Source organism: Macrotis lagotis, chromosome 3, assembly GCF_037893015.1.
Source record: "Macrotis lagotis isolate mMagLag1 chromosome 3, bilby.v1.9.chrom.fasta, whole genome shotgun sequence".
In the NCBI taxonomy this organism is placed as follows: Eukaryota; Metazoa; Chordata; class Mammalia; order Peramelemorphia; family Peramelidae; genus Macrotis; species Macrotis lagotis.
Window position 1 is genome coordinate 211258248 of NC_133660.1, and position 24596 is coordinate 211282843.

Below are 24596 nucleotides of genomic sequence, written 5' to 3' on the forward strand. Positions count from 1 at the left end.
TGGAAGAAATCTTCAAAGATTGGTAAAACTGGAAAAAAGTCAGTAGATTTTATATATAAGTACACACACACACACACACACACATATATGAAGTATATATATAAAAGTATATATATATATATACTTATATAAGTATACATATGAAACATAATATTCTCTAAACACCTTCATTTTATAAATAACTAAAGAGGTTAAATGATTTGACTAAAGAATTATAGTAAAATAGAAAGCCAGAAAAAAGAAATTAGATTTCTAAATTCGTAGTCTTACTATCTTTGTATTTTGCCATACTTAGCTCTGTTTTAGATGAAAGCTGATATGCAAATATAAGACTATTGTTACTATCATTTTAAATTTTATATTTACGATCTTATTTGATTTGATTCTCAAAAGTAGATAGGATTAGTTTTGTCATTGCTCAATTTTTAAAAAAATTGGAATATAGCTTAAATGATTTGTCTTAGGACAAGTTAACACAAGATTTGATATGAGAGTCAGAATTGTACCAAATTTAAGATTGAAAGGGAGCTAAAAGGATAAAGAACCTTGATCTTTGATTATCTATTCCAGCACCATTTGTAGTGCAGTATTATTTGTAAACTGAAATTCTGGGACATTCACTGATATGCTCTTCCACTTAATAATCTAGCTTTAGTAAATACTTATTGAAATCCCACCATGTGGAAACTAAGGTGTTGCTTTGTTTCTGAGAAAGTATAAGATATAACCTTTGCCCTCAATGAATTTAAAATCGATTTAGTAAATTTAAATAATAGCAGATATTCAAATAATGCTTTAAATATGTATATTTTAAAAATTATTTTTAAAACGTTTTATTATGTATTGTTTTTACATCATCATAGTTATGTCCATATGCCTGCTCCTCCCCCTCCTAGAGAGCCATCCTATATAACAAGTATTTTTTTTTGCAAGGCAATGGGGTTAAGTGACTTGCCCAAGGCCACACAGCTAGGCAATTAGAAAGTGTCTGAGGCTGGATTTGAACTCAGGTACTCCTGACTCCGGGGCCAGTGCTCTATCTACTGCGTCACCTAGCCACCCCTATAACATGTATTTTTAAAGATTAAAAAAAGAAGAGAAAAAAATCATAATATGATTTTAAGATTCTCAATGGACTCAATGTTTAAATAAAAGTTTTGTATATACTTTATTTTGATGTAATAGGCAATTTCCAACATACCTCCAAACAACTAAACTGATAAAATCCCTAGTTGGTTTTTTTTTTTTGTTTTTTTTTAGATTTTTCAAGGCAATGAATGGGGTTAAGTGGCTTGCCAAAGGCCACGCGGCTAGGTGATTATTAAGTGTCTGAGGTCAGATTTGATCCCAGGTACTCCTGATTCCAAGGCTCTATTCACTGTGCCACCTAGCTGCCCTCAACGCCACCTAGCTGCCCCCCCCCCCAGTTGTTAATAGAAAGGAGTGATGTATCTTTTTTCCATGCATGGTTTACCATTGACTTCTAACAGGTTTTTCATTTTTTTTTGCCTCTTTATTTTGACTTTATAATGCTTTGGTCATTGTGTGTGTGTGTGTGTGTGTGTGTGTGTATACACACATGCATGTATAAATATATATTTCATTTGTGTCACTTCATATAAGCATTCTCATTTATTTCTTTAGGGTTTTTTGTGGGGAAATGGGGTTAAGTGACTTATCCAAGGTCACACAGCTAATAAGTATTCTATGTCTGAGGCTGCATTTAAACACAGGTCCTCTTGACTCTAAGACAAGTACTCTATCCACTGCACCACCTATCTGCCACTAGTTGCCCCCTTGCTATATTTCTCTAAATTTTCTATTTATTTGCTGCTGATTTTTCACCATCCATTGAAGTATAATGACTATATAGCCTTTCTTCTCACAAAAGCAGTTTGAAGTTCTTTTTTATAATAGAGTTCTGTGGGCACCATATCCATTTAGGCTATGAACAAAAGCCAGAAGGATGCCCTAGGTTAAGAATGCTAATTTATTTTTAGAGTGCCTTTTTCTAATGCCTATTTAAGGTCATTGGTCACAGATATTTGAACTCTAACCAATGACTTATCTGACTTTAGGAAATTACTTTGAACTCCTCTTAACACCTCAATTGTTTACATCTTCTAAATGTATTTTAGTCTTTCTTCTCCTTCCCAAACCCCTAATAACCAAGGGGCTGTGTTAAGAGGCTTGGCAAAGAGGTTTCTCTCCACCATATTCTCTCCAATTGATATGCAAAAGAAGCTAATACAGTAACAGTAATGTTAGTAGGATTCACATTCTTGACTTTTTTATACACATCTATTAGCAATGAAGTAGCTTAATATTTTTAATGTTACAATCCAGATTAATGTTAGCAAAATTCTTATTGTTCTCTAGACTTCAACAAAGAATTTTTGGTTGATGTAAATTATATGGAATATAACAGAATATCTATTGACAGTCATTTGAGATCATACACAAATTAGCATACAAACTAATCAAGGGTGGTTATTCCAATTACACAAGACAGAATACAATCTCTAACACAAGATAAATACAAAGGACTACCAAATGTGTTTCCTACTCATGTATGTACGCTCCCTGTAGGTTTGCTAAACTAAATAAGTATGTATGTCATTTGAATGTGTGTGTGTGAAATCTTTTTTTCCTTTTATTTGCTATGCTATTTGATTAAAACAAATTTTAGCCCTTTGAATTAGTATGTCAAAAGGCAAACATATTGATATAGAATTGCAAGCAATAATTTTGAATGTGTGTGTTGACACATAGACTCTTTTTGAGTAGTTATTTCTCAGATTTCTCATTTGAGAATATCATAGGTATTACATATGTAGACATATCTCCTTCACTCCCAAGACTATAATATTCCCTAAAGGCAAAGGTTATTTCATTCTTTATCTTTGTATACCTGGAACTATGCCTTACATGTCATAGGTATTAATAAATGTTATTTAATCTGAATGCTATTGATGACAAAAGGTATTTGGATGATGACAAACAGAAGCTATGATGGGGAGTGTGTAAAAGCTTTGGATTCAGGAAGAAGAGTTCAAATCCAACCTCAGACATTTACTAGTTTAAGTCACTGGGAAAGTTGCTTAACCCTTTTTTGCCTTAGATACTATCATTAATGTTCATGAACAAACTATCTCAAAAGAATTAATGAGGATCAAATGAGACAGCCTGAGTTTTACTCTGGAATCAAAGAACGTGTGTTCAAATCCCACTTCTGATACCTACTACTCATGTGACTTTCAGTCAATAAATCAATAAACATTTATTAAGTGCCTCCCATGTGCCAGGTCTGTGACAACTGATGGGTTTAATTTTAAATTTTTCCTTCTTTCTCTTCCACATATGTGTGTTAGTCACTGTAGAGTTCTTCCAACAAGATCTCTTACCATTAGCCTTCTCTTGGATGACCAAGACTCATGCTGCTGCTGCCGTCACTACTATAAATAGAGTTTGAATCCCTCTGATGGCAGGAAATACTATATAGAATACTGAAGATGTGAGATTGTCTAGTCAAGATTATTACATCAGAAACTAGGGATTTTTAGAAAAAAAATTCCTGAAGAGAGGATTCTTTTCTTGAAAAGATAAATCAGGGCTCATTTGATAGAATATCTGGTTTTGAAAGGGCAATTTTGAAGTTCATGTCATTTGGATTTACATTTGTATTATGCAGAAAACTTCAAAAAGTACTGTAGATTTATGGTTATTCAGCATTTTAATGGCATCAATGTAATTCCCAGTTCAAAACACTCAAAAGCATTTCCCTCACAATAACCTTTCAGGACAGAGAATGGAAGCAGTATTCCCATTTTACAGATGAGGAATTTGAAGCTCATACAGTGGGGTTGCCCAATGGTCACAGAGCTATAAGATAACTGAGGAAGTTGCTGAATCTGAGAGGTTGGCTCCAAGTCCAGGCTACGTTCTACAGTAGGATCTATTCCACACACTACCACAGGATTTCTAGGAAATATGCTGAACAGAAGAAAACATGTAATTCTTTACCCTCAGACATCTTCACTACATCTTTTCCCATTGCTTCAAATTGTAGAAGCTCTTTTTCCTTTGTGAAGACTCCATGTGCTCAATATTGACTGCTGGAAGCCTAAAGGTAGCTTGGAGAATCACATAGACATACAGAAACTTGCAAATAGTTTGCTGGCAAAAGACCACACCTCTGAAGATGACCAGGTTTCCCAAAATTTATGTGTGACCTTAAGCTTGACCCTCCAAAGATGAGGCAGATGCAAACTGATTATAAAGGCTTAATTAGTCATTAGTAATTTTAGTAAATCATACTAGTTGTTTTTAGTAAATTTAGTAAATAGCATGGACTCTTCAAGAAGCCCATGACAAAATCTTCTAATTCAGTGTTGGATTTATAAGGATGGTATGGGCAAGATCCCAGACTTCTGGAGGATAGGAACCTTTTCTTTCTTACTGTTCTATCCCCTTTTTAGCACTATTATATACAGTGCTAGGGCAGAAAGAGCCTTCGGTAAATACTTGTTAAATCAAAGACAATATTACATAAATCTTTGTTTTCCCATCCTTAATTACTTCATAGAATACCTGAGGGGGAAAAGATATTGTCAAGCAAGAGTTCAGGAAAGGTCTCATGATGGAGATTTTGAATTTTATCTTGTCATTTGTTCATCATTGTTCAGTGGTTTCTCATGTCCGAGTGACCCCATTTGGAGTTTTCTTGGTAAAGATACTGGAGTGGTTTGCCATTTTTTATCTCCAGATTATTTTATAGATGAGGAAACTGTGGCAAAAAAGGGTTAAGTGACTTGCCCAGAGTCACATGGCTAGTAAAAATCTCAAGTCATATTTGAACTGAGGTCTTCCTGATTCCATGCCAAGTGCTCTATCCCTCTGTACCACCCCTAGCTACCCATAGAGGAAGGGTCATGGAAGAATTCAAATGGCAGGAGGGAGGCATGGCATTATGCTCAATAGGGAAGCATTGTCTAGTAAGTAGCCTAGTTTCTGACAGGTCCTTTTGTAATCAGAAATTGCTCTCTGCTGGCTTTGGCTGGTCTTCTATTCTCTAAGCTTTTATTGGGCAGCAGAGGCAAGATGATTCCTTGGTAGAGAACCCATTGCAAGAAATTCCTCCAGGACATTCTGAGTCTTTTTGTAGGGTTCAGTATTATTGCATATTACATGTCTATATAACATGATAGTGTTTCATTACTATGGCATGTTCCAAGCATCTGAAATCACCCCCAATATCCTGAACATCAGGATGGGAGAGCAAAGGAGATACTGGTTTCACTGTTTTGTAGATAATCAAAAACTGAGCCAGTTGGATGTAGTGGAGAGAGGGCTAGTTGGAGTTAGGAAGACCCAAGTTCAAATTTTTCCCATGACTTATACTCACTGTGTGACTCTGGGCAAATTACTTAACCTTTCAGTGCTCCCCCAAAACTCTCTCAAATTATAATTTGCAAAGAAATAATTGATCTGTCCATGTAAAGTCCCTCACTTTAAGCCTTACCAATGAAATCAGAGAGGTCTGGTAAAAAAAAAAATCATAAACTGAATATCCATCTACCTTGTAGCCTAGCACTCTTTCATTAAAAATTATATTCTAGTCCCAGTTCTACTCCTCATCCTCCAGGAGGGTCATCACACGCATACACACATACAGTGTGGCTGTTCTTTAAGGTGTGTGGGAGAATGGGAGCTGTACTGTATGCTAGTGCAGTGTAATAAAAGAGAAAGAACTCTGTCCTAGAAACAAGGGATGATGGAAAGGAAAGCTGTGTTCTGAGCTTTAACTAGCTGTGTGACCTAAGGCAAAACTTGTCAGCTCTCCAGGTTTCCTTTTTTATCATTTATAAAATAAGGAATTTGGAATAAATGATCTCTAAAGTACTTTCCAGGTCTAACACTTTTTAATCTCAGGATTTCACAGAATCATTGACTTTTGGGATCAGAAAAGACGTCAGAGGTGAACCATTTCAACTCAAATCCGGAAAGGAATCCCTTCTATAACATCCCTGATAAATTATAAAAAACCAACTCTTTTAAAAAAAAAGTATTTTTGCCACACTTTTAAGTTTAATCTGCACTATCAATATTTTCTCCCAACACTTTCTTAAGTCTAGAAAATTACAAAATAATAAATCAGATCCTGTTTTAACAGCATTTGCCAATTTCTGAGGTGTTCATGTTCCCATAAGAAAATTTAAAATATTGTATTTTCCCCAATTACTTGTAAAGACAATTTTTAACAGACATTTAAAAAAATGAGTTCCAGTTTCTCTCCCCCTCTTCCTTCCCTCCCTCCTTCCTGAGATGGTAAACAATTTGATGTTATACAAAACATTAACAATTTAACAATTGGCTCTCACCAACTGGGTTTGATCTGGCTCAGTATAGTGAAAGAATGACTGTAGGGTCAGAAACCTATGTTCAAATCCTGCCTCTATTAGACTTAGTTTCCACATCTGAAAATGAGGACATTGGACTAGATGACTGCTGATATCCTCAGACTTTTTATCTGTGAGTCTATGAGTTTATAGAGTTGGATTCAATGACCAATAAAGTTCCTCCCAGTTCTAGGTCTAAGATCTTATATTATTAAGAGTTCTATTTTTCTATCAGAGATTCTTTTGGTTTGTTTCCTCTCATTGACCAGTTGGTGTATGTTCAGCATTTGCAAATGAATTATTTTTATATTGACTGTAATTTACAAAGAAAACATAAATGATAATCAGAGCTAAATGTAAACTATTCTGAATTCTCTCTTCTTCCCATTCCCTACCATCACCCTGGATCCTTTAGGGTTGGGATTCGTACTAAAGCTCCTGCCTTTTCCTAATCTGTGTGTATAGTGTGTAGGGGGGTCAGGTTGGAGGATGGTGTGCACAGGGAGCTAGGTGAAAAAAGGCTCTAGTCTTTGTACTGCAACTTTGTTCAGCTTCTTATATCTAATAAAAAGAAATTAGATGAGAACTTTAAAATCCCTTCCATCCCTAAGATTCTATGATTTGTTCCATGACCCTTGAATGCTACCTGAAAACTACTTAATTTCTATAATAATAGCTTATTTTTACATAGTCTAAAAGGTTGCTAAGTACTGTAATTTCATCAATCTGACTATGCCCCTCTCTCACTTAGAAGATGACATTTAAGATGTCCTGTGATCAAATTTCTCAATACCCCCCCCCCTCCAAACTCCCCCAACAACAGCTCTCCATTATTTCTTGGTCAGTTTGACTTATGAGTCTTTTAGTACTTCAGACAACGTAACAACCTATGTCATCTCCAAGGACTCGATGAGATGTGAACATTCATTAAAATTTTTACAAAATAATTTTTTTAGTCTTTAGATTGTTTATTTTGCCTTTAAAGATTGAGTTTTCTTCTTCCAGATTTTTTGTTTGGTTTTGTTTTGCCTTTTTAAAATTTAGACTTTTTATCATGAATTTGATTAATTTGAATAAAAATAACATGATAGAAAAAAACAGAAAAAAGGATTGTGAAACTGATTATTCTATTATAACTTATTCAGCTTCCTTTTAATGTTCATCATCATTATTCCATCTCTCTGTCTCGTTTTCTCTCTCCCTCCTTTCCCCAACCTCTTCCCCAACCCTTCCCAGTCAAGCATGACAATCAATACCCTATGTTCCCATTAACCATTTCTGTTACATAGCAAACCCAAACTCCCCAAACTGGTCACCACTCCCCTATAATAAGTTCCTTGTAGGTAAGTACCTTGTAGGTACTTTGTGTAATTGTAATCTCAGCACTTGTCTTAACCCCCTGGTGCAAAGTAAGGGCTAAATAAATGCTCTTTATTCATCCATTCATCCATTCATTGACCCAATAGAGTGCAATTTTTATCTACAGTTTCAGGATTGGTCTATAATTGAAATAGTATCCATTGCTCCATCAGAAAAAGTAGTTTTTGTTATTACTGTTTCGGTTCTAAGGTGATTGGTAAATTCTTCTTCCTGTGTATTGCCCTAAATAAAATCTACTTTTCCTGCTTCTTCAAAAGTTGGAGACTTTCCAACAGCTTTCCACTGCTTAAGAGGAGCAATTTCATATACCCTGTTGTGAAAATAAATGTTTTTAACAGATAAAGCCAACTGTGTAGGGAATGGACTGGCTGCAGGAGCCTTCCCAGTACCTACATTTCCCTGTAGGAAAATACTAAGTAGTGAATATTTAAATTTAGATTCTAAAACTTGCCTCCTAGGATAGATTAGGTTCTGGAAGACTTTAATAAGATAGCTAGTCATAGACTGGACATTCAAAATTAAGGACTCAGTACCATCTTAAGGAACAGCCTACAAATACTTTTTGAGATTGATAGATTACATTGTCAATTTGGAAGAGTAAATCATTTGAATTGGGTATATTTATAAGATTATAGGCTTCCTAGATACCTCAGTATTATTTTCTGTAGTTATTCTCATTATAGCTATCCCTTCCATATCATCAGGATTAGAGGTGTGGTGACACACATGATCTGGAAGTCTGAATTTTTTCTTTTTCTTTTATGGAGTGTTTACAGTATTGAAAGATAAAAAAAATGTTGATATATAATACTATACTTTTTTGGTTTTTTAAATACTATACATTTTTATGCATTTCTGAGTTTCTGAACTTTTTTGTTGTTGTGTGCTGACCTTTGCATGTTACTTGTGATTTCTGCAAAACTCCCCCCAAATTTCCATTTAATTTTTTTATGCTTATCCTTAACATATTGAAACTGCGATGGGGAAAGTCAAAATGTGGAAGAGATAACTGCTTTTAAAGTGTGTCCTATGAATGGAGGAAAAAAAATCACTTCTCTCTGAATTTGTTTTCCCTTGCCAAAGTAAGATAATAAAATAAATGATCTTCCATGACACCCTTTTTTCTTGATTCCTGTGACTCAATAACCAGTTCTAATTTTCTATCATCTATATCTTAAGTTATCTTTCTATACTATGTTATCTTTTTTGAAGTCCATGCCTTCAACTCAGGTCCTCTCCTGCTTTAAAAATCTCTATTTTGTATTTGAAAGCTATTCTTAGCTCTAACATTCTGTGGTTTATAACTGAAGTTAACTCTTAACTGTCATTCTATACTAGAGGTCTTCAACTCAGTGGAGTGGTAGTAACTTGATTATCTTAAACTACCATTCTGGAAGTTTCCTTTCAGCATACACATAATATAGCCTATAATCATTTTTTTTTACTCTGTCATCAATATCACTTGGAATTTCCATCTATAAATTGGCAGTCATAATTTTTGTCTCATGCTCATGAGTATTGTGAGAAGACCACTTTGTCTGCAAGGTGCTATCCTGGGTCATCTCTTTTTTCTTTTATAATTTATCATTTAGTGATTGCATTAGCTCCATGGGTTCAATTATTATCTTTTATGTGAATGATGCCCAGATCTGTATAGCCAGCCCTAATCTCTCTTTAGAGTCTTCATTCACAACTTCTTTTTTGCATATCTCAGATGTCCACTAGACATAATTCAACCAATTCAAATCATTTTCTTTCTCTGAAAACCCACCTACTCCCCAAACTTCCCTTTTACCATTATGAGGGTACTGTCATACTCTGAATGACCTAAGTTTAAAACTTAGTATCAGATACCCCACTTGTGGTCACCCCACATGGTTAATCTATTGTCAAATCTTGTCATTTCTATCTTTGCAAGATCTCTGATATACTTCCCCTTCTCTCTACTCACAGTCAAAGCTTTATTTCAAGGCCTTATCCCCTCTTACTAGGATTAATACAGTCTTCCAATTGTTCTCTAGGTTTCATTTCTAAATCAATATATCCTTTTTAAAAAAATTATTTTTAATTTATGGGATAAAATGAGCATTTCCATAAATGAAACTGCAAAAAATCTATTATGCACAACTTACTATTCATGTAAATTTATTTTTTTCTTCTACCTCCTCCCCAACCCCTTCCCACCCTTCACCCCCAATAGAGATGACTACAGAGCTGCCAAAGTGATTTTTCTAAAGCCTAGGTCTGTCTCTGTATCTGTCTCTTTATTTATCTCTCCTCTCTCTCACTCACTCTACTGTCTCTGTTTCTTTGTCTCCATGTCTTCCCCCTCCCTGTTTCCCTCTTGTTGCACCTCCAATGAGATCCACTGATTCTCTTATCTCTGTGATCTAGGTCATTTGGTATTTATGCTTTTTCACAATACCTTTCCTTTTTACATCTTCCTATTCTCCTTATACTCCACAGATATAAAATCCTTGATGTTCTCCCCACAACACTTTTATTTCCTATCATCTTGTGTTTGAATTGGTTGTCCTCCATACCTGAAATATTCTACTTCTTCATCTTCATCTCTTTTTTTCTAGATTCAACTCAAATGCTACCTTATTTTTCTTTTTTTTAAATGTTAGACACATTTCCATATCTGTCATGCTGTGAAAGAAGAATCAGAACAAAAGGGGAAAACAACAAGAAAGGGGGGAAAAAAGCAAAAAACATTTAAAAAGTGAAAATAGTGTGTTTTGGTCTGCATTCTTACTCCATAGTTCTTTCTCTGGATATGGATGGCATTTTCCATCACAAGTCTTTTAGAATTGTCTTTGATCACTATATTATTGAAAAGAACTAAGTCCATATAGTTGATTACCACACAATGTTGCTGTTGCTATGTACAGTGTTCTGATTCTGCTTGCTCACTTCACTCAGCAGCAGTTCATCAGATTTCTCAGCAATTCATCTTTTCTTATAGCACAATAGTATTCCTTTACATTTATATGCCACAACTTGTTTAGCAACTCTCCAATTGTTGATCATCCTCTAAATCTCCATTTCTTTCCCTCTACAAAAACAAATATTTTGTACATGTGGGTCTTTTCTCCTTTTTTTTGTGCTCTCTTTGGGATATAGACCCAGTAGTGGTGTTGGATCAAAGGATATGCACAGTTTGATAGCCCTTTGGGCATAGTTACAGATTGCTCTCCAATATGTTTAGAGCAGTTTACAACTTGACCAACAAAGCATATCAGTATCCCAGTTTTCCCACATCACATCCTCTTCAACACCAAATGCTACCTTTTCTAAGAGGACTTTTCTGATTCCCCCAGTTGTTAGTGACTTCCTTCCATCAAATCATATGTTTCTTATTGCATGTGTCTCTCTTCTATTAGAATTTAAAACCCCTTGAGGGCAGGTATTGTTGTTCCCTTCTTTGTATTCCCAGTGCTAAGTTAGTATAGTTACTGGAAAACAGTAAGTGCTAAATATATACTTTTTTGATCGAGTAATTCTCCAAAAGAGAAGAGATCTGATCACCAGGATGCTATTTTTTCTTTCTTTCTCTCTTTCTCTCTTTCTTTCTCTCTTTCTTTCTTTCTTTCTTTCTTTTCTTTCTCTCTTTCTTTCTTTCTTTCTTTCTTTCTTTCTTTCTTTCTCTCTCTCTCTCTTTCTCTCTCTCTCTTTCTTTCTCTCTTTCTTTCTCTCTTTCTTTCTTTCTTTCTTTCTTTTCTTTCTCTCTTTCTTTCTTTCTTTCTTTCTTTCTTTCTTTCTTTCTTTCTTTCTTTCTTTCTTTCTTTCTTTCTTTCTTTCTTTCTTTCTTTCTTTCTTTCTTTCTTTCTTTCTTTCTTTCTTTCTTTCTTTCTTTCTTTCTTTTTTTAAGGTTTTTGCAAGGCAAATGGGGTTAAGTGGCTTGCCTAAGGCCATACAGCTAGGTAATTATTAAGTATCTGAGGTCACATTTGAACTCAGGTATTCCTGACTCCACTTTGCCACCTATCTGCCCCAGGATGCTATTTTTTCAACCACAGCTGCAAAAATGTTGAAAAGTTGTAATTTATTTTGGTGAAAGAATGATCATTGAGGCCAAAACTTACTCCTTGAAATAAGACAGATTGGTTTGGTCAATTAGAAGATTCTAGAGAACTCAAGTTTAAAAGGAAAAAAATGGAAAAATAAACTTGGTCTCTTTTTCTTTTTGTAGTTCTAGAAATAAGACTTTGATTTGATTGACATCCATAGATTTGCTAGCCTGGCTAGTTACTTCTATTTGCTTTGGAACTGAGTTCTCTTTTGTCATCATATCACTCATCATGATTTTAAAATCATATCTCCTTTGGTTTGGATCAATTCTACAGGCACCAAAGGTGCTGCAATCATTTTTATTGGGATTATTTTTCATTTAATTGAAATACTTTTAAGATAGATCTGCAGATATCCTCCAAAAGTCTATGTAAGCTCTTATGGGGTATTCTCTAATCTCTTTAAACTATTTTTGGGGGGTTGTTGGGTGGGGAGGGGTGTGGTGTGGTTGGCATTTGGACTAAATAGATTCCAGTTTAATTGGTCCCATCACATATATATATATATATATATATATATATATATATGTATATATGCCATTTATATTTTAAAGTATTATGACATATACTCAGTCTGCTAAATCTTTTCACTAAAGTCTTCCTATTATGCTTCATTATGGTACTGAAATGATCCTAGGTTCTTTTGACCCATGTCAGTGGAAAGCAAGCTCTGGGTCATTCTGGCAATTTATGAAATGGCTAGGTAGCACAGTGGATAGAGCATTGAAATTTAGAGTCAAGAAGTTTTGAGATTGAATCCCACTTCTGACACTAACAAGCTGTGTGATCCTGGGAAAGTCACTTAATGTTTGCTTCAGTTTTTCCATTTGTAAAAGGGAGATTATAGTAGTATATACTTCACAGGGTTTTTATAAAGACTAAAATGAAATATCTCATCTTAACATATGTAAATTATCTAGCATACTCTTATCCACTTAATGTTAATTATTACAATATTAAATATTCTAGTCCTAATTAATCTTAGCATGTCCCTTCTAAGACTACCCCCACTTTATCCCTTACATTTGTTTATAGTTGTTTGCATGTTGTCTCTAGCATTAGATTTTGAGCTTCCTGAGAACAGAAAATACTTATATATTTTTTTGTATCCCAGTGCTTAACATTGGACCTGACAATAGTAGGCTCTTAAATGTCATTTGATTAATTAGTTGTTGTCTGATGGGGTTGTCATCTGTCTCGGTGAAGGGAGTATAGAAACTGATGACAGATCATTAGAGTATTGAGTTAAGTCTCAGTTATACTATATTTTATTTTGTAAAGATCCCAAAGTTTTGCCTTTTCTCTAGTATAGCTAAAAGAACTGACTTTTTGTTCTAATGACTCAGTGTGAGAATGAATGGGGCCAAGACAGATTAAATCAAAGTAAGGAATACAAGGATGAGTAGAAAGAACATGATACTACTGCCATCCAGTTGGATGTCAAGTGTCTGTTATCTGATCTCAAGGCAATTTGCACTCCTGAACTCTTCTCCATTTTAATTTGTATTGTATTTTTGAGTGTATGCATTTTTGCCTCTCTACTGGATTGCCAACTCCTTGAGGGTAAGGCCCATGGTTAAATCATTTATCTTTGTTTTTCCTAGTCTCTAGGGACTTAATATTTATTAAGTATTTGGAAATGAATGAATTCTCTGTTCTTATGTATGTAAAATCATAGCTTTCAAAAAGAGCACAAAATCCTAGACAAATAGGGTCTTGGAATATTAGTGTCATAAGAGACTTTAAGCTGCCTAAGAACGAATCTTCATGCCAGATGGATTTACAAATGAATTTTATTAAACATTTAAAGAGCAATTGTTTCCAATACTATATAAACTATTTGGGGGAAAAAATAGGTAAAGGAGTCCTACCTAATTACTTTTATGACACACATAAATATGGTACTGATACCTAAACCAGGAAGACCCAAAACAGGGAAAAAATTATAGATCAATTTCCCAAGTGAATATGAAGCAAAAATTATAAATAAAATATTAGTAAAGAGATTATAGCATTTTATCACCAGGATATTACATTATGACCAGGTGGAATTTATACCATATGCAGAAATGTTAGGAAAACTATCAGCATAATTGACTATATCAATAACAAAACCAACATAAATCATAGGATAATCTTAATAGATGCAGAAAAAGCTTTTGACAAAATAACACCTATTATTTTTTCTTTTAAAATTTTTATTGTTATAATTTATTACATTGTCCAGTTTCTTCTAGTAACCCCTCCCTTAATTAAGACACTTTATATAACAAAAACTTTTTTTTTAAGGGGAAAAATGATGAAGAGAAAAAAAAACCCAAAACATAAATGAGATTCAGGGATTTTGATTTCTTACTCAATTTTATTTTTTTGCTTTGTTATATTATTTAATCCATTCACATGCAAATTTATGAGTTGGATTTATATTTTTATCCTTGTCGCTAATATGGCTTTCTTTTTCTGAATTGAGATATTTTAAAAATTCATCCTCTTTAAAGATATTTTTTTTGCTACTTTTACTTTAAGGAAAACAATTTCCATAGATTCTCTTCTTTTTAGTCTTACTTCATTCACTCCCCAAATGATATATGAACAGTTTTCAGAAGAAATCAAAGCTTTCAATGATCAATGAATAAATACTCTAAAGCTCTGATTAGAGAAATGCATATTAAAACAAATCTGAGGTATCACCTCACATTTACCAGATAAATTAATATGACAGAAAAGAAAAATGACAAATGTTGGAGGAGATGTGGAAGTAGTGGGACACTAATGCAATGCTGGGCAGTTTTGAACTGATCAAGTCATTTTATATAATAATTTAGAATTATGACCAAAAGGAATTCTCTTTGTCCCAGCAATACCACTATTAGGTATATATCCCAAAGAGATCAAAGGAAAAGGACCCATATGTACAAAAATATTTATAGCAGCTCTTTTTGTGATGGCAAGGAATTGGAAATTTAGGGGATGCCAATCAATGTGGATTAGGTGAATACATCGTAGCATATGATTGGGATGGAATACTATCATGCTATAAGAATTGATGAACAAGATGGTTTCAGAAAACCCTGGGAAGATATTTTCAAACTGAAGTGAGCAAAACTAGTAGAACTTTGTACATAGAAAGAGCAATATTGTACTCATGGTCAACCATGAAAGACTTCGGTACTCTAATTAATACAAAAATCCAAGACAATTCCAAAATACTCATGATGAAAAATGCTATTTACCTCTCTAGTAAGAACTGATGAATTAGTATAGATAGAATATTATTTTTCATTTTCATTATTTTTTGTCTCTTCCCCTGCAACATGTTATAATACAGGAATGTTTTGAGTAATTTCACAGCAGTTCCATCAATTATTTCTCCTATATAGGCCACATGTTCTTCTTTGAAGATTCTTATTTCTCTCTTGTACCATTCAGGAACATCCTGCTAGGATTCCATACTCTCTTGGAAATTCCAAGTTTTTGCTACTTCATCACATGTGGCTTCATTTTTCTTTTTCTTGTTATACTCAGAGATTTTTTCTTCTCTTCTATTACTAATAGCTAACCCATTGATTTATCTACTTGTACTCAACTTTTTAAACAGAATTTTCTTCTGGGATCTTTGGTAACTTCAGTCTTTTTTCTTTTATTCTCCTATCATTCAGTTTCTGATTCCTTTTCTTTTGATGACAACCCTTGAAGGTTGGAACACATAGGTGTCTCTGCCTCTTTCTACACCACATTGGGAATTCAGTTTTCACTAGCCCCAGTCCCTACACCAAATGACTTCAGTGAGTACAGAACTAGTCCTAGCTAGATTCTAGTTTCCTTTCCTTCTGGCCTGGTGTAGTGCTCCAGTTTTCTCTGTTCTTTAGTTAATTGACTGAGATGCCCCAAGTTGACTAAACTTTTGATTTCCTGTACCTCTACCTCCTCTATGGTCATTAATCACCAGTCTCTTACAATGCTGTATTGCCATAAGATTTCCAGTTTTGGAAGTAGGTCTCAGTGTCACATAGGAAAAGCCCATTTTATTCCTCCAGAGGGGCTATAGCAGCAGGATCTGGTGCTCCTCTTGGGGCAATGAGATATAGGTCAATCTTCCTTGGGTCCTGAATTTCAAAACAACCTGCTTGCTCCCACCGCCTATGGCTAAGTAGTCTAACATCCATTCCTATCAAAAACATTAGAGAACATAAGAATAACTGAATTTTGCCTTAAAAATAATAAGTAGTTTCTTTCTAAACTATGAGCAAGCATTATCTGCAATGGAAATAAGCTAGAAGCCTTCCCAGTAAGATCAGGGATGCAAGGATGCCCATTATCACCACTATTATTCAATATTGTACTAGAAATGTTAGTTGACTATTCCTTACTTTTCTAGCAATAAGAGAAGAAAAAGAAATGGAGTTAGACTAGGCAGTGAAGAAAAAAGCTTAGCATTCTTTGCAAATAATAGAAAATCATAGAGAATCAACTAAAAAGCTACCTGAAACAATGAACAACTTGAGCAAAGTTTCAGGATATAAACTAAATCCACATAAATCAACATCATTTCTATAATCAACTAAGTCCACAGCAAGAGCTAGAAAGAGAATTTCCATTTCAAATAATTGTAGACAATGTAAAATATTTGGGAGTCTATCTCTCAATGAACTATATGAACACAATTACAAAACATTTTTCACCCAAATAAAGTCAGAACTAAGCAATGGAAAAATAACAGTTGCTCATGGATAGGCCAAGCTAATATAATCAAAAAATGATAATTCTAACTAAATTAATTTATTTGTTCAGCACCAAACCAATCAAACCTATCAATTATAGAGTTAGAAATAATTCCAAAATTCATCCGAAAGAACAAAAACTCAAGAATTTCAATACAAAGAAAAGTCACTGAGCTGTGCCAGATCTAAAACTATATTATAAAATGACAATCACCAGAAAAATTTGGTATTGGATAAGAAATAAAGTGGTGGGTAGTGGAATAGATTAGATACAAAAGAAGCAGTAATAAATGACTATAATAATCTCCTGTTCGGTAAATCCTAAGACTCCAATTTCTAGGATAAGAACTGATCATTTGACAAAAACTGCTGGGAAAATGGGAAAATAATATGGTAGAAATAGATATAGATCAACATCTCACACCATATATTAAGGTCAAAATGGGTTTAGTTATGATTTGGAAATAAAAGGTGATAACATAAGAAAAGTAGGAGAGTAAGGAATAGTTTATATGTCAGATCTATGTGGAAGGGAAGAATTTATGATCAAACAAGAGATAAAGAACAGTAGGAAAAGCAAAAGGGATAATTTTGATTATATTAAATTGAAAAGTTTTTGCATAAAATCAATACAAGATTAGAAGGAAAGCAGAAAGCCAGAAGACAATTTTTACAGCAAGTGTTTCTGATAATGGCCTCATTTCTCAAATATATCAAAAACTGAGTAAAATATATAAGTTATTCCTCAATTGATAAATGGTCAAAGGATATGAACAAGTATTTTTCAGATAAAAAAATTAAAGCTATCTATAGCCGTTTGAAAAAATGTTCTAAATCACTATTGATTAAAGAAACACAAAACAGCTTTGAGAAGATCACTTTATACCTATCAGAATGGCTAATATGACAGAAAAGAAAAATGATAATGTTGGAGAAAATGTGGGGAAACTGGTATATTAATGCACTGTTGGTGAGTCCAACCATTCTGGAGAGCAATTTGGAACTATGCCCAAAGAGCAATCAAACTGTACATATTCTTTGATCCAGCAATACTAGTACTAGATCTATATTCCAAAGAGATCATTAAAAAAGGAAAATAACCTACTTCTATATAAAAATATTTTAGCCGCCCTTTTTGTTGTGACAAAAATTTGAAATTAAGGAAATACCCATAAATTGAGGAATGGCTAAATAAATAGTATATAAATGTAATGAAATACTATTGTGTCATAAGAAATGATGAACAGATAAATTTCAGAAAAACCTGAAAAGATTTACCTGAACTGAGTGAAGCGAGAACAGGAGAATATTATACATCTTAACAGTAACATTGTATGATGACCATTCATGATAGATTTAGCTCTTCTCATCATTACAATAATTCAAGCCAATTCTAAAAGACTCATGATGGAAAATATTATCCATATTCAGATGATGAACTAATAGATGCTGAAAGCAAGTTGAAGCACACTATTTTCACCTTTTTCCCACATTTTTCTTTCTTTTGTTCTGTTTCTTCTTTCACAACATGACTAATGTGGAAATATTTAACACATTTAAACATTTAATGCAATTGCAAACTTTTATCAGAAGTTTGCTTTCTTGGTAAAGGATGGTGTAGAGGGAAGAGAAAAATTTGGTAAAACTCAAAATAAATAAAATAATAAAACTCAAAATAAATGAAATCATAAAACTCAAATAAAATCTTTAAGTACAAAAAACAGTGTGGGACCCACCTAAAAAAAAGAAAAAATTGGAACTCAAAATCTTATAAAAATGAATGGACTTGTTCATTCCATCAGTGCAACAATTAGGCACAATTGTGGGGTTTCTGCAATGAAGAATATCATCTTTATCCAGAGAAAGAATTGTGGAGTTACCTTCAATTTAGAAAAGAATCCCAATATCTTATTATGTAATTTTGCCATCTCTTATACTTTATTTTTCTTTCTTATAAGAATGTGATTTCTCTCTCATCACGTTCAACTTAGATCAATGTTTACCATGGAAACAATGTAAAGACTAACAGACTGCCTTCTGTGGGGGATGGGAGGAGGGAGCAAGATTAGGGGGAAAATTGTAAAATTCAAAATAAATAAAAACATTTTAAAAAGTTTAAAAAATGAATGTCAAAAGCTATCTTCTATGTAATTGGAAAAATAAAATACTATGTTAGAAAAAGAGAAATTGTTGACTGCAGAGGGGAAAAAAGAAGAGCCTTTAGAACAAGAATGTTAATGCTAGAAGGAGCTTTAGAGATAGGCTAGCCCATCACCCTCATTTTACAGAGGAGGAAACTGGGGCTTGGAAGGATTACTGGGCACATGCATTTTCTTTCATTAATTCATTTATTCATCAAAGTGCACTTAAGCAATCAAGACTGGAACCCCAGAATCTGAGTTTGGAATTGTAGAGCATGCTTCTTTCTCTTTTGCAGCATTTCAAACTTTCCTTGGGAAAATGGATGTCTCTAAAGAAATTGAAGAGGCCCTTGCAGAGAGTAGGGTTCAGAGAAATATCCATTTAGTCTCAGTCTGGGAACTTCTGACAAGGCGCTCTGCTCGCTGGCAGATAATTACAGTGATTATCACTATGGCCTGCTATCAGCTCTGCGGGCTTAATGCGGTGAGTATTGACTTTCTGTCTGCCCCTGGCCACCATTTCTTGATAATAGGTATTTCAGAGGGGGAAGGGTTGTAGCTTTATCCTGCAAAGTATTTAAATGTCACACGACTCAACCCAGGAGATGTGCAGGGAGACATTAGAGAAATTCACTCCAGGGAGCTAAATAGCAAAACTCTAAACCTCTCTGTCCTCCCAACCTTTGGCCTCCAGAATCCTGTTTAAAGGGGAGCAAAGGAGTTGATTCATTGATCTAGCATTGATCTATCATCATTGATTCATATAATCTATCATCCATGTGGCATCAGCCAAAGGAGGAAAGGAAGTGAGAATTCATTTGGAGGTATTTGATGGGATCAGAGTGAGGCAGCTAAGCAGGTGTATCTGGAACAACTCAAAGGACATTGGTCACAGCTGGTTTGTGGTTGTTTACATTTGACAAAGCAGCTGTGTAAGAGAAAGTACATAGATTAGGAGAGCAAAACTGTCTGGGTGGCTCACTCCACCTCTCATCTTTAGAATGGAATTGATAATATTTGGACCTCCTGTTCCAAAGTGCTCTCAGGAAAGTAACTTGTTAAACCTTCAAGAATTAATGAAATATGAGCTAACATGGTGGTAAGGATAATGAAAAGTAATAGCTAGAATTTAGGCGGTGCATTAAGGTTTGCAAAGCCATTTTATATATGTGAAGTTCATATGACCTCAAAACAAGACTGTGAGGAAGATGCTTTTATTATTCCCATTTTACGGATGTGGAAGCTGAGGCTGAGAGACATTAAATAACTTTCACAGAGTCTGAGGAAAAGGGTTTCGTTGCTACTTCTAAAAAGTTTATTGCCAGTGTGATCTGGAGCAAGTCACTTAACTCCTTAGGGTCACAGGGAATTTTTAAAATGGGAGAGTTTAACAAGAGTGTTGCCTTCTGTGGTCACTAGGTCTACTTAACCTTGAGTCCATTAATTTGCTTAAGTCTTTGACAACTGTTATCTCAATGGTATACCCAGCAATCCTCTGCATTTTATGTTATGCATTTAAAAGCATTATTATGAGACAGAGTCCTTTGGCTTTGCCCAACTTCCAAAGTAATGCAACCCATAAAAAAAGGCAAGCAGTCTTTCTCTAGAAGTATGATCTTATTGTTTTCATCTCTCAAGATCTCTCAATAGTGGGCCTTCCTAACAAATCTCTCTTCTTGGGTTTGGCCCCCATCTGAGATCTCTGAGTCCCTCCCTTTTATGATTCCTCAGTTTTTCTGTCTTTCTCTTCATTAAGGGCTTACTGTAGGCCACACACAGGGGAAAATACACTGGCATTACAAATAGCAAGAAAGATGGTCTCTGCCCTCAAGAAGTTTATGTTCTAATTTTGAGTCAGGGGACAGACATAAAAGGATGTTGAAAGGGATGTTGAAAAGAAAGAAGACGAATGGCAGAGAAGGCCAAGAGAAGAGTGAAAAATAGCTACCTCAAGAAGTGCCAGTCCTGGGGGCAGCTAGGTGGTACAGTGGATAGAGCACCAGACCTGGAGCCTGGGACCTGAGTTTAAATCCAACCTCAGACACTTAATAATTATCCCTGTGTGACCCTGGGCATGGCATTTAGCCCCATTGCCTTTAAAAAAAAAGAGGTGGCAGTTCTGGGGGGAAGACATCCAGTCCAGTTCTCCGAGTTCTGGAGGAGAAAGGTTAGAGTCTCATTTCCTGTGGGATTTTATAGTCTGTCTAATAGTGTATTGAGAGCTAAAGCTCTCATTCTCATTATTTCTTGATTGTTGCATCATTGAAGTAGCCAACTAAGAGGAATGTGAAGGTGGAAGGATAAAGTTGGATGTGACTCAGATAAGCAGGGAAGGCTTCCTAATGAAGGGGGCATTCAAGGCAGATTTTTAATGATGCATGGAAATGAAAGAGGTTATACAAAAGGGAGGGAGGCCAGTCAAAGCAGAGGCAACAACCTGAGCAAGTATAAGGATGTGTGCATGAGAGCCGGTCACTTGGGCAAGTCCCTAAACCTCTGGGGACCTCTGTTCCTTGTCTGGGAAAACTAGAATTATAACCCTTGCCCTTCATCATCATAGGATTGTTGTGAGCATCTAATACTATTGCTTCATTTTTCAGTCATGTTGGACTTTTCATAACCCTTTTTTTGGGGTTTTCTTGGCCAAGGTACTGGAGTGGTCTGCCATTTTCTTCTCCAGCTCATTTTATAGATGAGGAAACTAAGGTAAATAGGGCTAAGTGACTTGGGTCACACAGCTAGGAGGTCTTCCTAATTCCAGGGCCTGTGCTCTGTCCACTGTCACCTATTTGCTTATAATTAAATAATGCAAATGAAAGTCCATTATTACTCTAATGTGCAGCTAAGTGAGGGTGATCATGAAATGCACTTAGGTGAGCTTTTCTGACTTGATATAATGCATTTATTTACTTTTTGAATTAGCTTTTTCCACAGTACTTTTATTCCTATTATCTGATTTTTTTTTTAGATTTTTGCAAGGCAATGGGGTTAAGTGGCTTGCCCAAGGCCACACAGCTAGATAATTATTAAGTTTCTGAAGCTGGATTTGAACTCAGGTACTCCTGACTCCAGGGCCGGTGCTCTATCCGCTGCGAGCAACCTAGCCACTCCCCACTGTGCCACCTAGCAGCCCCTATTATCTGATTTTTAACCTTTGGACATGCTATACTGATATATGGAAAGGTATTATTAATGAGAAGGAAGGAAAGAAGCAGTCATTTATTAAATGCCTACTGTGCTAGGAATTGTACTAAGCACCTTATAAATATTATTTAATTTAATTGGGAAATTTATTAAATTATTATTTTAATAAAATTTATTTTTAATTATTTAATTTATTTAAGCAATATTATTTTAATTACAACTTTAGAAAGTAGATAAACACTATCCTCAAGAAGTTTATGTTCTAATTTTGAGTCAGGGGACAGACATAAAAGGATGTTGAAAGGGAGAGAGAGAGGAAAGAAGACTGGAATGGCAGAGATGAGCCAAGGCCAAGAGAAGAGTGAATAGATAAATATTATCCTCATTTTGTAGCTGAAGAAACTGAGGCAGACAGAAGTAAAGTAGCTCACCCAAGGTAACAAGACTGGATTTCAGGCCTTCCTGGGCCCAGCACCTCATCCACTGTACCATAATATGCCTCCAAGGCCTAGATAGGTTCTGATATGCATCACCGGAGAAAATACTCACATTGTAGAGATGGTAGATCCATTTATTAAGACTCAGGAAGGGTAAACTTCACGATTACAAATCCAGTTAGTTCTAGACTCATAATTAGAACCCAGATAACCTGAGTTTTTATTATACCATGTTGCTTCTGAGTCCTTCTGATCTTAAATTTGCTTAAGATGTACAGCCATCCAACAAAAGGAAGAAATTTGAATTGAAGCTGTCTTTCTATGAAAGAAAAATTAGATTTACTTGGCATGATAGATAGATAGCCTTGGAGCTAAGAAGTCCTGAGTTGAAATCTCACCTCTGACTCAACAAATGAGTGTCTCTGGACAAATCATTTAATCTATCTAGCATTGTTGACCTTTATTGGTGGAGTTTCTTTCCTGGGAATTAATTTTGCCAGTGATGTCATGGATCCTATCTCACCCTGCTTTTTCCCAGAGAGAAACTCTAGGAACAATGGGTGGAAATTATAAATGGAATGGAGCATGTCAGATGCTCCTGGTCATATTGTTACTTATATGTTATCTCTGCCTTTCTCTGTCTCTCTCTGCCTCTGTCTGTCTCTCCATGTATAATGAGGGATCGACTCCTGAGGGTCTGTAGTCTTGAGATAACACATGATCTTGGGAGCTCATGGGAGGCTGCCTCTAGGCAGGTTCCCCAGGGGACAGTCCCCTCATCACAGAGTAGATGAAAAGGTATTCTGAGAGGGAAAACCGCCTTAAATTGGGGGAATTAGGAAGGCCATCCTTCGAAAGGTAGGGCTTAAGTTGAGACTGGAAGAGAGCCAGATAACCCAAGAGATAAAGTAGAGTGGGCCAAGTATTCTAAGCAAAAGGATAACCGTAGCAAAGGCACAGAAATTAGATAATAAGGTCCTTAGGACAGGTCCTGTTTGATTGTTTAATTGAGAAATAGAAGATAAAGTTCTTTACGTTAGAAACATTAGGCCAGTTGAGCTAGATTGTAGAGTGTTTTAAGGTGAGTAAAGCCTAAGAAAAGTGGGGAGGTAGAAAGGGGCAGGTTGTAAAGAACCTTAAATGTCAAATCCAGGCATTTATAAGGACTCACTGAAGTTGGTAGGTAGGATTGGGGGGGGGGGGGAAGAAAACATAATCAGACATACATTATGGAGAAATTATCTTGGCTACTGAAAAGAGAATGGATTAGAATGAGAGAGAATCCATGCAAATTAGGAAGCAGATTGATCATGGCATGCTCCTTTATTTTTCTAATAATTTCTCCATTTCATTTTGACCTTCATATCCTACAGGAATCATAAGAAAAGAGAATCTGGCAGCTGAAGCTTTCTCCTGTCTTTCCCCACCTCCTCCAATGACATTCACATCCCTTTCCCTAAAATTAGACCTGTCACTTGGGATTACTTAACGTTATGCTACAGCATTCTCCTCGAGTCACTTACCCTTTGCATGAGAGCCAGACTGCTTCAGGATTTTTATTAATCCTGACTTTCACCAAGTGTTAGACCATCAGTGGCAAGAAGTATTGGTCTGAGAGCCTTGAAATGTAAAATCTCTAACTTGTCTCACCAGTTGGCAAACTAGAAACTGTTTCTACAAACAGTCCTCACCATACCCCCACACTCCCTACCCTTCCCAAGCACATGAATTGTACTTGTTGAATAGAGCTTTGTTCAATCCAATATATTTGATTGATGAAGAAAGCCAACATATACTTATATGGCAAATACTTATAAGGTAAAACCGCAACTACCTAGAAATCCCTACAACATGGGTTCTCTTATTACTAGAAGGAGAATATCTAGAATGCAGAAATGAATGGTGACTGAAGGTCTTGTCACAGATGTTTTAGAGAAGATTCATGTTCAAGTACAGACTGAATGAAATGGATCTGACATTGTTAGAGAACCAAACGAACTGATCAGATAAGGTCTGGAACAGTTCCTGACTCATTGCCCTAGATTTTAGAAAGATCATCAACAAAATGGTATATATCCCAAATAGGATATGTGATAGAGATTGTTTAACCTTCCATAAAGTAAGCAGTGGAAGGAACAGAAAAATACTTGATTTGGAAAAGAGTTGGCTTGTGGTGTGAAGGTAGAAGAGAGGGTCATATAGCTAACTTCAAGTGTTTGAAAAGCATTAAAGGGATAAGCTTTGTTTTGTTTGGTCACAGAGTGGGAGAAGTAGATAGATATTGCATAGACAAGTGGTGGTT

At 35.2% G+C, this 24596-nt stretch overlaps 1 protein-coding gene and 1 long non-coding RNA gene across 7 annotated transcripts in view; one reads left to right on the plus strand and one right to left on the minus strand.

The window, feature by feature from the left end:
• SLC2A9 (solute carrier family 2 member 9) overlaps positions 1 to 24596 on the plus strand; it is a 283196-nt gene that overhangs the window by 125590 nt on the left and 133010 nt on the right. For all 3 annotated transcript variants that reach the window (XM_074229795.1, XM_074229794.1, XM_074229793.1), the window contains one exon: positions 19010 to 19197. In XM_074229795.1, coding sequence (XP_074085896.1) covers positions 19010 to 19197 — 188 coding nt within the window. The remainder of the gene's footprint in view (positions 1 to 19009; positions 19198 to 24596) is intronic.
• Positions 1 to 24596, minus strand: part of LOC141518089 (uncharacterized) — a 253311-nt gene that overhangs the window by 52311 nt on the left and 176404 nt on the right. The window lies entirely within an intron of this gene.